Raw genomic sequence first — 13,957 nt, 5'->3', positions numbered from 1 at the left:
CAGATCCACTTCCTTCAAACCATTCAAACAGACTCAAAGGCACGTTCCTCACTCGTCCCACACAAAACACAAAGCTCCTCTCTCATTCTTCATCAAACACTGATCACAACAGTTTGATTAATCATGGAGCATTTCTATCTCACCCTCCTCTTGGGTTTTGTCTCCTTCATCTCTTTTTCTCTCTTTGTGCTCTTCTACCGCCACAGAGCTCAGTTCACCGGAAACAACCTCCCGCCTGGCAAAGTTGGCTACCCTGTGATTGGTGAGAGCTATGAGTTCTTGGCCTCAGGATGGAAAGGCCACCCTGAGAAGTTCATCTTTGACCGCATGACCAAGTACTCATCTGACGTCTTCAAGACCTCCATCTTCGGCGAGAAGGCTGCCATCTTCTGCGGCGCTGCCTGCAACAAGTTCTTGTTCTCCAATGAAAACAAGCTTGTCACCGCATGGTGGCCTAGCTCTGTCAACAAGGTCTTCCCTTCTTCCCAAGAGACTTCCGCCAAAGAGGAGGCCAAGAAGATGAGAAAGATGCTCCCCAACTTCATGAAGCCTGAGGCTCTCCAACGATACATCGGGATCATGGACACTGTTGCCCAGAGGCACTTTGCTGATGGTTGGGAAAACAGGAAGGAAGTTGAAGTCTTCCCCCTTGCCAAGAAGTAAGTATTTTATTTAACGTCATATTACTTTTTTTTTTCTTCTTTCTAAATTGGCAATTTAGATCACTGATAGATATTAACCGATAATATAGATTAATAATATGATTAAAATCACTAGTTTGATAACATAACATGTCAGGAATGAATGATTATGGTAAGTAATAGAGCGGAGTCTACATTGATTTTAATTACTGTATGTGTAATTGATGATGTGCGTTTCAACAGCTACACCTTTTGGCTTGCTGCACGGTTGTTTGTTAGCCTTGAGGACGCAACGGAAATAGCAAGGCTAGGCGATCCATTCGCCCTGTTGGCCTCCGGGATCATATCGATGCCTCTGGACTTTCCCGGAACTCCGTTCTACAAAGCCATCAAGGCGTCCAACTTCATCAGAGAGGAGCTGACAAAGATCATCAAGCAGAGGAAGGTTGATCTGGCTGAGGGCAAGGCGTCCCCAACACAAGACATATTGTCACATATGTTGTTGTTGTGCGATGAGCATGGAAGTCACATGAAGGAACACGATATTGCCGATAAGATTTTGGGGTTGTTGATTGGTGGGCATGACACGGCCAGCGCTACCTGCACTTTCATTGTCAAGTATCTTGCTGAGCTTCCTCACATTTACGATGAGGTCTACAAGGGTACGTATCATATATGTCAATCAATTTCTTTCATTAATTTGCAATGACTTCTTTCCACATAAAGCTGAAATAATTTATGATGCTTTCTTTACCAAAATTTAAGGCCTATTAACCTTTGCATATCTAACCTTTCATTTTGCCTATGGTTAATTAATAAAGTGGGAATTGTTCTCTCTCTCTCTCTCTCTCTCTCTCTCTCTCTCTCTCTCTCTCTCTCTCGTCGACCATTAGATATTTCGATGTGAATCAATTAATTAATTGACTTTGGCCGCCTTGGATAAACATAAACATAAACATAAACCAAACCCCATCACTATATATATATATATATATATATATATATATATATATATATATTCTATTTCTTGTAAGTTGTAGCTTTCCTTGGGTCGGCAAAAGAGGCCTTTTATATAAATAGTCAAATAAGATGATGAGCTGCCTACCTGCTTCTCTTGCAATTACATATTTAACCTTTTTCAATTTGGGGGTTTATTTTAATTAATTATTAACTAACAATGTTATGTAATTAATTTGAAATGATTAACAGAGCAAATGGAGATCCTGAGTTGCAAAGCCCCAGGGGAGTTGTTGAACTGGGATGACCTACAGAAGATGAAATACTCATGGAACGTAGCCCAAGAAGTGCTGAGATTGGCACCACCTCTTCAAGGAGCTTTCAGGGAAGCCTTGGCTGACTTTGTCTTCAATGGTTTCACCATTCCAAAGGGCTGGAAGGTACGCATTCTATCATATCATATTAACTTAATTGTTTGTATTAATAATGTTTAATTGACTTAATTAATGACATGAACATGATGGTTGGTGCAGTTATATTGGAGCGCAAACTCAACACACAAGAACGCAGATTACTTCCCGGAGCCATTTAAATTCGACCCAACAAGATTCGAAGGAAATGGGCCAGCACCCTACACCTTTGTGCCCTTTGGAGGAGGCCCCAGGATGTGCCCAGGCAAAGAGTATGCCCGCCTGGAAATTCTAGTGTTCATGCACAACTTGGTCAAGAGGTTCAAGTGGGAGAAGATTCTTCCCGATGAGAAGATCGTCGTTGACCCTCTCCCCATGCCCGCCAAGGGCCTCCCCGTCCGCCTTTTTCCTCACAAAAAGTCTGCTTAACTTCACTTGAAAGGGCTGGCTGGCTACGTGCATTTCCTTCCTTCATTGTCTATTTAATTATCTAGCTAAGTTGCAGATGTATACATAAAACAATCGAACAAGGCTTTGTTTCTTCTTTTTTTGGGATCCTTTTTCTTTTTCTTGGTTATTGTTGTATTTGTTCTTCATGTCCACTGTACGTGTTTAATCAGGGCTTAAGCTCGTACGTGCCACTTGATGTTTCGATACATGAAAAAAATGTATAATGGAGAAATTAAGAATTAATAATAAACATATTGTTAACAACGCAGCTTCCTAGTGCCTCCTCCATCATGTTCATGTCATGTGTTCATTTTCAATTAACAAAACGTTCTCATCAGCACATATTTCGCATATATATATAGTCAACATATTATATATACTAATACTGCGTATAAATAGGGTTAATACATGTCTTCACGATCGATCGACAAGATATTATATACAATAATTAATGTACACAACTGTTTACAACAAAATTCAACAAATGAATAATTTGTACCAAATATATAATTAACCATTTTGGAGGTAATTAAAAGATGTGTCACAATCATACTACAAGCTAATGGTGGTTGGTACAGTCGCATAATTAGCACGAGCGCAGCCAGGTCAGGTCAAAATGGGCATGCTAGCTGCTGCAGCAATACAACATTCAATACTTGCATAGCATTTTCCATCTCAATAGTAAGATTGACTAATGATCCTCAATTGCTGGCATCACTTCTTTTTCATTGGAAATCAATCTGATGAATTTAAGATCAACTTCCAAGTCCACTTCTTTTGAAGTCCTTTTACCTTGCAATATCCTTCAATCAAAAAACATTTTTGCATAAGACTTCCTCAACCCTGACTCATCTCGAGACACTTCCTTTTTACTAACGCATACGTAACAATAAATAAATAAAAATAGAATATGTAATCCAATACTACTTTAGACATTAAATTTCTTAGGGGTAGGTACATTCTCTTCTCTATTCTTGACTTACCACATTCATGACTTTCCCCATTTTAGGTAAGTAAACATGACATTATTGCCATGTAGAAGAATGCGTGCACTAGAAAGCAAACATCTTAACCGGATTCATGACTTTCACTTATCCACAATCATGTTCCTTGTTTTTTAATTAAAATTTACCTAAAAACACTAGAAAGCTATTTTAGGAGCTCCATATTAAATTTCAACTCCAACCAAACTCCTAGGTTTAGGTAATCATATATGATTTATTTGTTTTTTTTAGTTTAGCATAAATGCTCCCCTTTCATATAAAATAATAATAATAAATAGTTAACATTAAATAAATACTTAAAATAACATTAAAGTACATCATCATTTAATTATAGAGAGCCACTAGGAGTCCTTTCTCTCTCTCCTTAGATTTAGGAGCTCCTAGAGATCTTCCTATTTTAAGAGTTGGATAAGAAGCATGGTTGGAGGTGGGTTTTCTCACTTCCTTCCTAAATTTTATCTAAGGAAGTGGTTTAGGGAGTCCATTGCGAATGCTAACTAGTTAGGTTTTAACTTTTTCCTAAATATGATTTTGGTCCTCGTAGTTTTTGGGTGAGCCTCTACTTTAGTCCATATAATTTCAATTGTCATAATTGAAAGACAATGTGGTTTAATTCCGTCAATTTATCTTTATGAAATTAGTATGTGAGTGGCACATGTGAGGTACTTTACACTTCCAAAAAGTTGGATTTATCATCACATATGCTACCCACGTGTCAAGTCCGATGGAACTGAAAAGTTGACGAAATTAAGCCATTATCCTTCAATTGCAACAAAATATTGAGTCACAATAATTGAAACTACTCAACCAAGGACAAAAATTACAATTTGATATTTTAGGCTTTAATTCTCAAGTTCTAGGCTAATGCACACCAAAAAACGGAAAGATATGAATTTTTACACCTAATAAGAATTGCTCATACAACCGTACTATATGGATTCATATAAAGGGTGAAGTGCGCACACACACACCTGAAAAATGAAATTGTTTGAGAAAACATGATGCATGCAAGTGAAATTCTAATCTTATATATATGCTTTCTAAAGTAAGAGATGTCCTTATTTTTCTTAAAATACAAACATCTTATTTATGTGTTGTAAACCTTCCCGTTTTCAAGTTCTCTTTCAAGAATTATTCATGAAAAAAATAATCAAATCGGTAATTATTTAACCATTTTATTAGCCACATTTTCTTTTCAGTTTTTCAAACAGTTTTTAGTTGTTATAGATTTTAGGTGACCATAACACTTGGGATGTGGATGATTGCAAGTATACCTTAAATGCACCTCCTTCCTTGGTACGTAGTTGGAAGAGGCTTAGCTGTAGAGAGAGAGCACCAGAGACACATGTCATTGCTCCCTTTGGGCAGGAAACTCGAGCTTCCCGTTTGCTTTCCCTTTCTGATGATGATGATGATGACGACAAGCAACAGTGAGCAAGTGATCGATCATCGATGGATGCGACGGATCATTCTGGGCTTTACCTAAATTGGCAGCAGCACTTAAGATGCCGTTTAAATCGATCACAAATAGTCATCTTGATTCTTGCCACGTGGCTAGTAGTGACAACTTGTTGGTTGGTTGGGGTATGCTTGAATTGATTACCTGAAAATATGTAAAGCTTTTTAATCAGCCAATCCAACGACGCATGGAGATGGAGCGGTGCAAATTATAACTTCAGATTAGCCAAACAAAAATAGAAAGAACAGATTGCAATTCCGGTATTAATTCCTGGAACACAACTTCTTCTTTTTTTTTCTTTTTTGGCAGCCTAACTATTTATACATAATCTAAATTTAATCATATAAACAGAGACGAGAGAGATTAAAAAGAGAAGAGAAAATCTTGTGTAATATTGCATTTTTCTTGATTTCCTTATTGATCAACCTCCCAAATGGGTAAGGTAACATCACAAATTCTTCTATTACCCAGCCGCCAATAGAAAACCAGTAAACAACTCTAAAATTACAACCGCTAAGGCATCAGACATAGTATACAGACACCCCACCACAACCTGCATTCATCCAACTACTTCCACATCGCCAAAAACCATCTACTCTGAAACAAAACAATGAAAAAGAAAAAACAGAGGAAAAAAAATACTTCAATACAAAATGGGTGTCACCAAACAGCCTTCCTGCCCAGCATGCCTGGAGGTACCAACACCTAATGACTCTGAACGATTTACCATGAAAAAAAAAAATACAAAAGATACAGGAAAATTACGGAGTCAGCTTGGAGCCTGACTGCTCGAGATGACCAAATTACCACCTCAAACTTCGTCAGTTAGTGAGCAATTCATAAAATCACAAAGGTACAGTAGAGTGCTGTCACCACATGCATCTAAAATGCCTAAGCACTTCCAGTTGATACAACTGTTGCCGCCTTCTTGTCAACAGACTCGCTGTGGTGTCCACCACTTCTTTCAGATTGTCCTACTATTTCTTTATCACCCTTTTCCAACTGCAATACTTGAGATAAGCTATCAGATATTTGGTCTACAGAATCATGTTCAAATATAGCTGAAGCATCTGTTTTTGAGCTAATGTTAAGCTCAGTTCCTGAGACTTCTTCACTACTATTTCCTTTCAACTTCAGGGCTTCATCAAAACTATTAGAGATTTCCCGAACAGAATCAACAGCAAGTGAATCAGAAGCATCTGTAGTCGAACAAGCTTGTTGTCTAACTTTCCTTTCCTTCAAGGATTTTTCCCGCTCATCATAAAATTCGAAATCATCTATAATAGATGTCCGTGCATCATAATCGCTGAAAATTTTCAACAGCTCAATACCCTGTTTCAGATTCACCTAACAATATTTCACCATCAAGAAAGAAAATGTCAGGCAGATGTAAACTCTAAATCAGCAGACGAGCCAAACGTAGCCAAGGAGGTAAAAGGAAACAGATTGAATGCATTATGTAAGAAATGTGTACTATAAAAAAAAAATTGTGACTTATATGTCAGGACTGAGATTATCGTTTCAATCACTTCATACTAGATAAACCTTAGACTAGGCAAAAACCCAGAACTTCCAGCCTACCTACAAAAAGAAACAGTTTGGAAAGCCATTTTTAAAATGAAAGATGCATAAGTTAAGAGTGCTCAATTACCACTAGATAAGCCTTTCCAACTCCACTTCAAACTTGGCGTGTTTATTCTTTAGACGAGATACATGCATTGATATGTGTAAAATGATTTTTTTTAACCACTCTAGTTAATTCTGAATTTGTGAAAGATACTGCTTTTTCATTTCTAGGTTTTGGGGTTTGAACCTAAATTATAACTCTGTTTTTATCTAGTCAGATGGTTTAGGTTGACAATCCTCAACCCGAATCACGCATTGCATACCCAACATGATCCACCCCACTTGAAGGGGGTTTGAGAGGACAGGGTAGCTCCTAAAATAAATCATACTTTCAGAATGACCTGCATATATGAGACCGTAAACAAATTTTGATTTGGTCAAACATCACGCAGCAAGGGTTGTGTTGCATAAGAGAAATCTTTTTATTATTATTTTTTTTTTCTTTTTCTGGAAACAAGATCAAACTTTTTGTGACGACAAACCATGACGCTGAAACACTGGTAAATTGACTATCATAAATGACTCATAATCCTGACATTATTCAAACATGTGACTTTGAATTCTACAAAAAATGCATGCGAAATTTTTTACAAAAATGAAAATAATCCTGCTAGCTTACCAAATCACCCACCCACAACTGAAATCTTCATTAGTTAGTATGCATGACATAATCCTACTAGCCTACTACATCTTCAATATATTGTGCTTTCACACTAAAAGTGAAATTTTAAAAACCCATATATTCACAACTGTGAAACTTTGAAAGCCCAAGGCAATCAATCAGACCTATCAAATATTAATATATGATCATCTGAAATTTCATTGAGTAAACAAATTCCAATATAATGAAAAACATCAACCAAGAAATGGCTTTCTCTAGGGTCGAAGTGGAAACAGAAACCATATAATAAATGTCAAGGTTTAAAACCAAATTTAAGTTCTAAACAAAAATGGCGTTTTTGTTTCTAAATGAAAGTGAAAGAGATGGAGAGAGATATACTACCTCCTGACAATCTCGGCTGTGAGTGACAGGCTTATTATCATTATTTTCAAGTAGAATGTGACGAAAACGAATGTTAGGAACATCCTTAATAATATGCCAATGAACTGGAAATTGCCCACTCCACCTATCTTGCTGCCAGTAATCAGCATCCTTCTCAAAATCTACAGATCCAACCATTTCGGCTACCCCGCAAAACTGTCCACTAGCATTAACCTGTTGTAACCAACAAACTCTAAGAGGACTGACATAACTAAAGAGCAAATATAAAATAGTTTAAGCACAGGCAACAAGTTACTTGTAAGTACCTAAAGTTTCAAAAGAAAAGAACATAAGGCCTCGTTTGTTAGGGAGGACTAGACTAACTTGGAGGATGAAGGAGGACTATTCATAAGAGGTTGATGACTAAAACTTATCCCTCATAATCCCACCATTTTCAAGGGGATTAGGGGGAACAAGTTTTAGTCATCAACCTCTTATAGATAGTCCCCATTCTTCCTCCAAGTTAGGCAACATATCAATATTATGCCTTGAATGCACATGAAATATAAGCATTTTGCTAGTCTAGTCTAGTCCTCCCTATCAAACAAGCCCTAAAAGTCAGCTTATTTCTTGGGCTGGCATGAAAACTCCTACTGTTTCAACGGGAAGAGACAAAAATTTACAGAACGAATTCGAAAAGTACTAGTGCAACACAGAGACCATGAATCCATACAGTTATTAGGTCCAAAGAATGAAATATAAAAGAAACTGCAGTCATCTCCATGAATCTCAAAGAGAGAAGCACTAATATGCTTGCCATATCAAACATTTTTGTTATCACCAGGCTCTAAATGGGGATCAATACCCAATTAGTATCTTTCTACCTTATACTTTGTGGTGCTGATATCAATTATGTACCAAACACATCTCCCCACCCCCAACAACGAGGACACCCTCGGGCCAGTTGCTCAAACAATTAGGAAATTAACAAAAGGAGCATACCGAAAAGAATAAGAAGACCGGGCAGCTGCCTTTTATCCTCTGTGCCTCATGATAAGCAGCATCAAGTTTCTTGTTTCCATGGGGCGTGCTGGCCCAAACACTGTATTTAATACTTTTATGAACATTGTCCTCACTGAAAGACTTAATGATAAAGAACTTTGCATCCTCATAATCCGTGACAAAATCCAGCCGGTTAAATGAATCAAGGTTAATTCCGGAAGCAGAAAGTCCCATTTTCTTAGCACTAAATGAACTCTGGTCGGAAGCATTCTTTCCCTTCAGCTTTGAAGCCCTTGGTCCTCGATTACGGTCATTGAAGCCATCATGTGAACTATTGAAAACACAAATTGAGTCCCAGTCCCTCTCTCTTCTTCTGCTCTTGTCAACAGTTAGTCGGTTCCGATCATTACCAAAAGAATAAGAAAGGGAAGCATCACCAAAGTTAGAGCTTTGATAAGAACTACCATGAGGATAGCGTCCAGTATATGAACTTGATATCAATCCAAATCCATGCACCGGCCTCTGTTGATGAGAAATCTGAAATTAAATCATAGTCATCTATTAGTCATCCCCATAAATAAAACACGACCAGCTGGCATAGCCATGATGCGGTTTAGAAAGAAAAATCCGTACTTGATAGAAGGAATGCATAAATATTAGCATAAATATAAATGATCAACAGAGTCCACACATTTGATTTTAATTGTAAAACCCAAATTGAGATCATTTAGAGCAAAAGGTTATGAGCCTTAGGAATGAATCTTCAAGTATGGTTAGAATTTCAACTATTCAAGAAAAGTTTACCCATGGATGGGCAGCATATGGTCTTATCTGACAAGCAGCATGAGTGTAGTAAGTTTATATTTACCAAGGAAACATCGGTCACCTAAATCTTGTATGGCAAGGCCCTTTTAAGAACAAGAAACATGATATGTTTTATTTGCCTATCAATTTAAAGGCCCATTAAAAGAAACTAGCAAGAACTGATTTGATTTGTTTGGTGTCTTATGTAACTAATTTAAAGCTACCAAACTCCTAAAAGTTTGAATCACAGCCCTTGTGATATTTCAAATGAAGAAAATAATATTAGGTAAAAAAAACAAAAGAACTATTCACATTGAAACCTAGCAATCTCTGTTTGTATCAGCAATAACAGATACTATTTCTATCAGCAGGAATTGATATTAAACCTTTATTATAAAAAGTTTCACAAGAACAAATAAAATATTGGCCAGGGTTTCTACTCAAAAACCAGGAAAACAACCGCACATCATTACAATGAACCTGTGACTCGTTATCTATTTTTATTACCACAACACCCATTTCTTTTTCAACCTCTCTCCCACATTTCTATCTATGAAGCGCCCGCAGGATACCTGGGGATAAAAATACCTACAAACACCCACACCCCAAAAGAAAAGAAAAAAAAGTGCATATAGCATTAATGCCATTATCTCTGAAATCTTGAATGATGCTGAGAACACATGGGTTGTGTGGCAATCGCATGGGGAATGATAACTATAATACATATCATAAAAAATAAAAAATAAAAACATGCCTCCTATACTGGAACTACATACTTATGCCCAAACATGTGTTCATTAGTTAAGTTTGAACAAAAATATACTACTAATGGTGTATCAATTCTTCAAGTCTAGAAACATCTCTTTACCATGGAATGAAAAAAGTGAATATTAAATAAAAACAAACCTGCCCAACACTGTGTTCATATGACCCAAGAATGCCCATTGGTGGAGGATAAATTGCTGGAGATGCTAAAGCACTTGAACCAAGATGTCCAGACGGATCTCCTCCACTAAATGATCTAAAATTTACCAAGTAACCTGATCCTGGCCCAAAGGCCATGTTGTCAGTGCTATTACTTTCTGATGTCATCAGCTCAGTTGGTGAAACTGGAATAGCTGAAGAAATATGAGACATACTTGGAGGAGATGGCTGAGGGTAATAAGATGGAGAGAAAGGGACCTGTTGTGTGGAGTAAAGTTGGCCATCTACCATTACAGAAGGCAAAGGTGTAGCGACTGGTGAATATTGTCCATATGCAATTTCAGGATTGAAGCCATAACCAGAGTGAAACAGAAGAGATGGATTATCGTTGTAAATGACCTACAAATTCAAGAGAAAGAAAACAAAAATAAGTTTGACTCAAAAGGAAATCTGAAGAATTTCACAAGTGAAGATTATACTCACTGGTGATACAACATGCATTCCATCAGCATTAAGATACTGTGAATATCCATCCCAAGTACCAGTGTTACTGCCATAACCTGAAACCAGTCCAAACTTTAAAATAAGATCCCCTATGATTTTAATTATATACTATGTGAATAGTAGCTGAACATTGTTATCATCATCAATATCTTGTCACATTGAATTTTATGGGTCAACATCAAACATAGTTCACGAAATTCCACGAAAAAAAAAATGTTATGAATGGAAAACGGTCAATTTGCAATGGGTTAAATTGCAAGGGAAATGCTAGAACAATGAGATTTTACAGGAATCAGACTGACTTCTAACATCAACCACCACTATTTAGACCTTCATAATCCTCCTAAACCAATGACAGCAGAAAAGGGGTCAACAAACTAACCGCCATATGAAATGCTCTGTTCTTGAGATGCATACAAATTAAGCGCATGGGGGGTGCTACGTTCTCCACCAACATCTGAAGACTTGGGTTGTTCTGTAGCATCACTTGAAGGTCCTGTGATGACTGCAGCAGGAGAAGGATTCACTGAAACTATTCTTTCATCTTCGGAAGAAACTGGCTGAAAATAAATTACAAAATTAATGAAACACAGTTACCAAAGCCTTCAAAAGTAAAAAGAGACAACATTCTTAACGAATACATGACCAAGTACCTGGTCTTTCACCATATCTGACTTAACAGGTCTCTCTCCTACATCCAGAATTGATATTTAGTATCTCAGACGAACAACATATGCAGAGATGTTGGAGAAAGTTGGAGAAAATTGGAAACAGCAGGTATATACCACAGAAACAAAAATTATAATTTAACAAAAAGGTCTACCCCTGCGCACATCCAATGTTCCACCCTCACAGAGGATGGGAGCGCAATCACACAGATTGCAGATTGTTCAAACCCATGGGCAACTTACCCCTACAGAACCAGCTTGTCAGGAAAGGGTACTAGAGATTTCAGATACTAGTTATTCAAGGTGTTCTACTTTCTCAATGTGGGATATTTGGATTTTAGTATACCAACATGCTTCCAGAGATTGACATCCTCTTTTAGGGAACTTCACTCCCCAATGGGCCATTGGTTGCCCCTAACCTCTCTTAGGCAACTCCACTCACCAATGGTAGCGCTCCTTTCTTTTATATAGCTTCACTCCTCCAATTGTAACACTAACCTCTCTCAAGTACCTCTACTCACCAAGGCTAACTCTCTCCTTACTCAGGTAGCTGTACTCGCTCATCAATCCAAAAGTATACAAGGGCAAGCAATATTGATCGAGTGCAAAAAAACTCATGCCAGGAGGAAGGAGCTGGAGATCTGAACATGTGTCATGTTTTCAAATCAATCACATAATACACCACTGTTGACAATGAAGAGGGCTTCTATCTATTTCAGTCAGTTGCTTGCAGCGTACTTTAAAACCATAACTCATACAGAAGAAGTTGCATTATTAAATTGAACAAAAAAATTTCTTTAGGGGGGCAAAGCATATTTCTTCATAAATGAATTTCAGGCACCCGAATAATGGAGAACAATGGTGGGTCACCAATTTCATTACAGAAGGAGATTTCAGTGACTTGTGTTCCTAATAATCCGCTCTTGGCCATTTTGGCGCAATAACAGTACCCAGAAACACAAAACCCTATTTTAGGGTTTGGGGAATCAAGATTCAACTAAAACCACAGGGAAACCCCAAGAGCGTGACCAGAAACATAATGCATTCGGCACTAAGTGCTTAAAGCCACATGTGGCAATGACCCAATAAAGAATTCTCATCAAATTAAAGAAAAACACAATCTGGGAATTACCAAAAATTCACATAAATGCTAGGAATAAAACAGTAACCCACAAATTCTTATTGCAAAACAACAAAAACGAAGAGAAAAACAAAGATGGATTTTGCACAGGCACACACATAAAAATTTAAATTTAAAAAAAAACAGCACAATAATATCACATATTTCTCCCCAAAAACAAACAGATACCAGTGGAGACGATGCGATCTTGGTCGTCCTGATGCTTGTCCATATATGAAAGATCTATGCGAAGCAACAACGAGGAAAAGTTTCGAAAAATTTAAAATCAAAGGAAGAATTTAAAACGAAAGTAAGAATGAGAAGATGTTTAGGGGGAGAGGGGGGTTTTGGTGTTTTGAAAGAGGGAAAAAAATAGAGGGTTTTAGGTTTGTAAGGACGATTCCATTCGGAAGTACATATGTATATATGTAATTAATTAATTTGGATTTCGATTAAGGCGGTTTCCTTTTAAATTTTGGGAAATGATATGATAGGTTTAGGGGCTACGTTTGGTTTATAAAATTACGGACTAATTGCGATATACATCCTCAAGTTTTCATATAATTTCAATTAGGTACATTGTGTTTAAAAAGTTACAGTATCGAACACAAATTAGGTTTCAGTTTCAAAAGTGGGGATCCATGTACCTCGTCATAAAAAAATTATCAAAATTAATGGTCAAGTTAACTTTGCTGCATTGCCCCAAATATAAATTATCTAAATACTATACGATTTTTCAAAGTAATTTGCTTTTATATTTATCACAAAGACAAAATTTGGCGTTGTCACTATGTAACAGCTAAACAATCATGCACGAAAGTATCTATATTTGAACTTGCAAATTGAAAAAATACAGTAAATTTTACTTTATTACTCAAAAGTTTTTTGAAATTCAGACTTTGCTATACAAAGATTTTTTAGTCCCAATCTCGTGTCTAAACTTTGATTTTACTACCACTTTCATATCTCTGTTAGTTTCCCTTTTCCGTTAAACGATGATGTAACATTCATAGCTCTATGTTGACCACTGAATTTGCGCCAATTAGACCAATAAACAATTAAAAAATTGTATTATTTGTTATGAACAAATAAAATTAATAAAGTTAAAATTTTCAAATCAAATGTATAAAAAATAAAATTTTAAAAAGTAACAAAAACTAAAACTAAAACTAAAAACAAAAACCCTACCCCTATCCATCTTCCCCAACCAAATTTGGATTAAGCGGATGAAATAAGGGAAATGCAAAATCTATGGCACAACAATGGCCGCTTGGCCATAATAGCATAATTTGGACCAGGATACTAAAGGTGGCACCGATCCATCAAAGTTGGAATTTCCCTATGAATTCAAATCGGAATCCCAATCTCCATCACCGTCAACTCGTCGTCGTCATCGTCACTGCCCA

The 13,957-nt window shown here is 36.9% G+C and overlaps 2 protein-coding genes across 4 annotated transcripts; one reads left to right on the top strand and one right to left on the bottom strand.

Annotated features, from left to right (window-relative positions):
* On the top strand, positions 1 to 2,726 carry CYP716A1 (cytochrome P450, family 716, subfamily A, polypeptide 1). Its single transcript, XM_021961069.2, has 4 exons — positions 1 to 659; positions 885 to 1,303; positions 1,851 to 2,038; positions 2,132 to 2,726. Exons 1-4 carry the CDS (start codon positions 124 to 126, stop codon positions 2,435 to 2,437), a joined length of 1,449 nt encoding a protein of 482 aa, XP_021816761.1. The 5' UTR covers positions 1 to 123; the 3' UTR covers positions 2,438 to 2,726.
* A 2,558-nt stretch (positions 2,727 to 5,284) lies between these two features.
* LOC110759056 (YTH domain-containing protein ECT4-like) lies at positions 5,285 to 13,034 on the bottom strand. 3 transcript variants are annotated; one of them, XM_021961087.2, is made up of 9 exons: positions 12,741 to 13,034; positions 11,417 to 11,454; positions 11,146 to 11,323; positions 10,743 to 10,819; positions 10,475 to 10,658; positions 10,242 to 10,381; positions 8,532 to 9,068; positions 7,551 to 7,763; positions 5,285 to 6,268 (listed from the first exon to the last, which is right to left on the bottom strand). In XM_021961087.2, exons 1-9 carry the CDS (start codon positions 12,781 to 12,783, stop codon positions 5,813 to 5,815), a joined length of 1,866 nt encoding a protein of 621 aa, XP_021816779.1. In that variant the 5' UTR covers positions 12,784 to 13,034; the 3' UTR covers positions 5,285 to 5,812. The 3 variants fall into 3 exon arrangements, with proteins under 3 accessions (XP_021816779.1, XP_021816787.1, XP_021816772.1); XM_021961095.2 differs by having other exon boundaries at positions 10,242 to 10,375; XM_021961080.2 differs by having other exon boundaries at positions 10,242 to 10,658.
* Between the last annotated feature and the right edge of the window lie 923 nt (positions 13,035 to 13,957).

The sequence above is a fragment of the Prunus avium genome, chromosome 1 (assembly GCF_965620075.1).
Source record: "Prunus avium chromosome 1, drPruAviu1.hap1.1, whole genome shotgun sequence".
Lineage (NCBI taxonomy): Eukaryota > Viridiplantae > Streptophyta > Magnoliopsida > Rosales > Rosaceae > Prunus > Prunus avium.
This window is presented reverse-complemented; position numbering and strand designations above follow the sequence as displayed.

Excerpts from the sequence above, each read along its gene's own strand:
- CYP716A1 (XM_021961069.2), top strand. The coding sequence starts at position 124 with ATGGAGCATTTCTATCTCACCCTCCTCTTGGGTTTTGTCTCCTTCATC. Across the intron at positions 660-884 it reads GTCTTCCCCCTTGCCAAGAA|CTACACCTTTTGGCTTGCTG; the intron begins GTAAGTATTTTA and ends GCGTTTCAACAG. Across the intron at positions 1,304-1,850 it reads TTACGATGAGGTCTACAAGG|AGCAAATGGAGATCCTGAGT; the intron begins GTACGTATCATA and ends AATGATTAACAG.
- LOC110759056 (XM_021961080.2), bottom strand. The coding sequence starts at position 12,783 with ATGGACAAGCATCAGGACGACCAAGATCGCATCGTCTCCACTG. Across the intron at positions 10,820-11,145 it reads ACAGAGCATTTCATATGGCG|GTTATGGCAGTAACACTGGT; the intron begins GTTAGTTTGTTG and ends GACTGGTTTCAG. Across the intron at positions 7,764-8,531 it reads CGGTCTTCTTATTCTTTTCG|GTTAATGCTAGTGGACAGTT; the intron begins GTATGCTCCTTT and ends TGGTTACAACAG.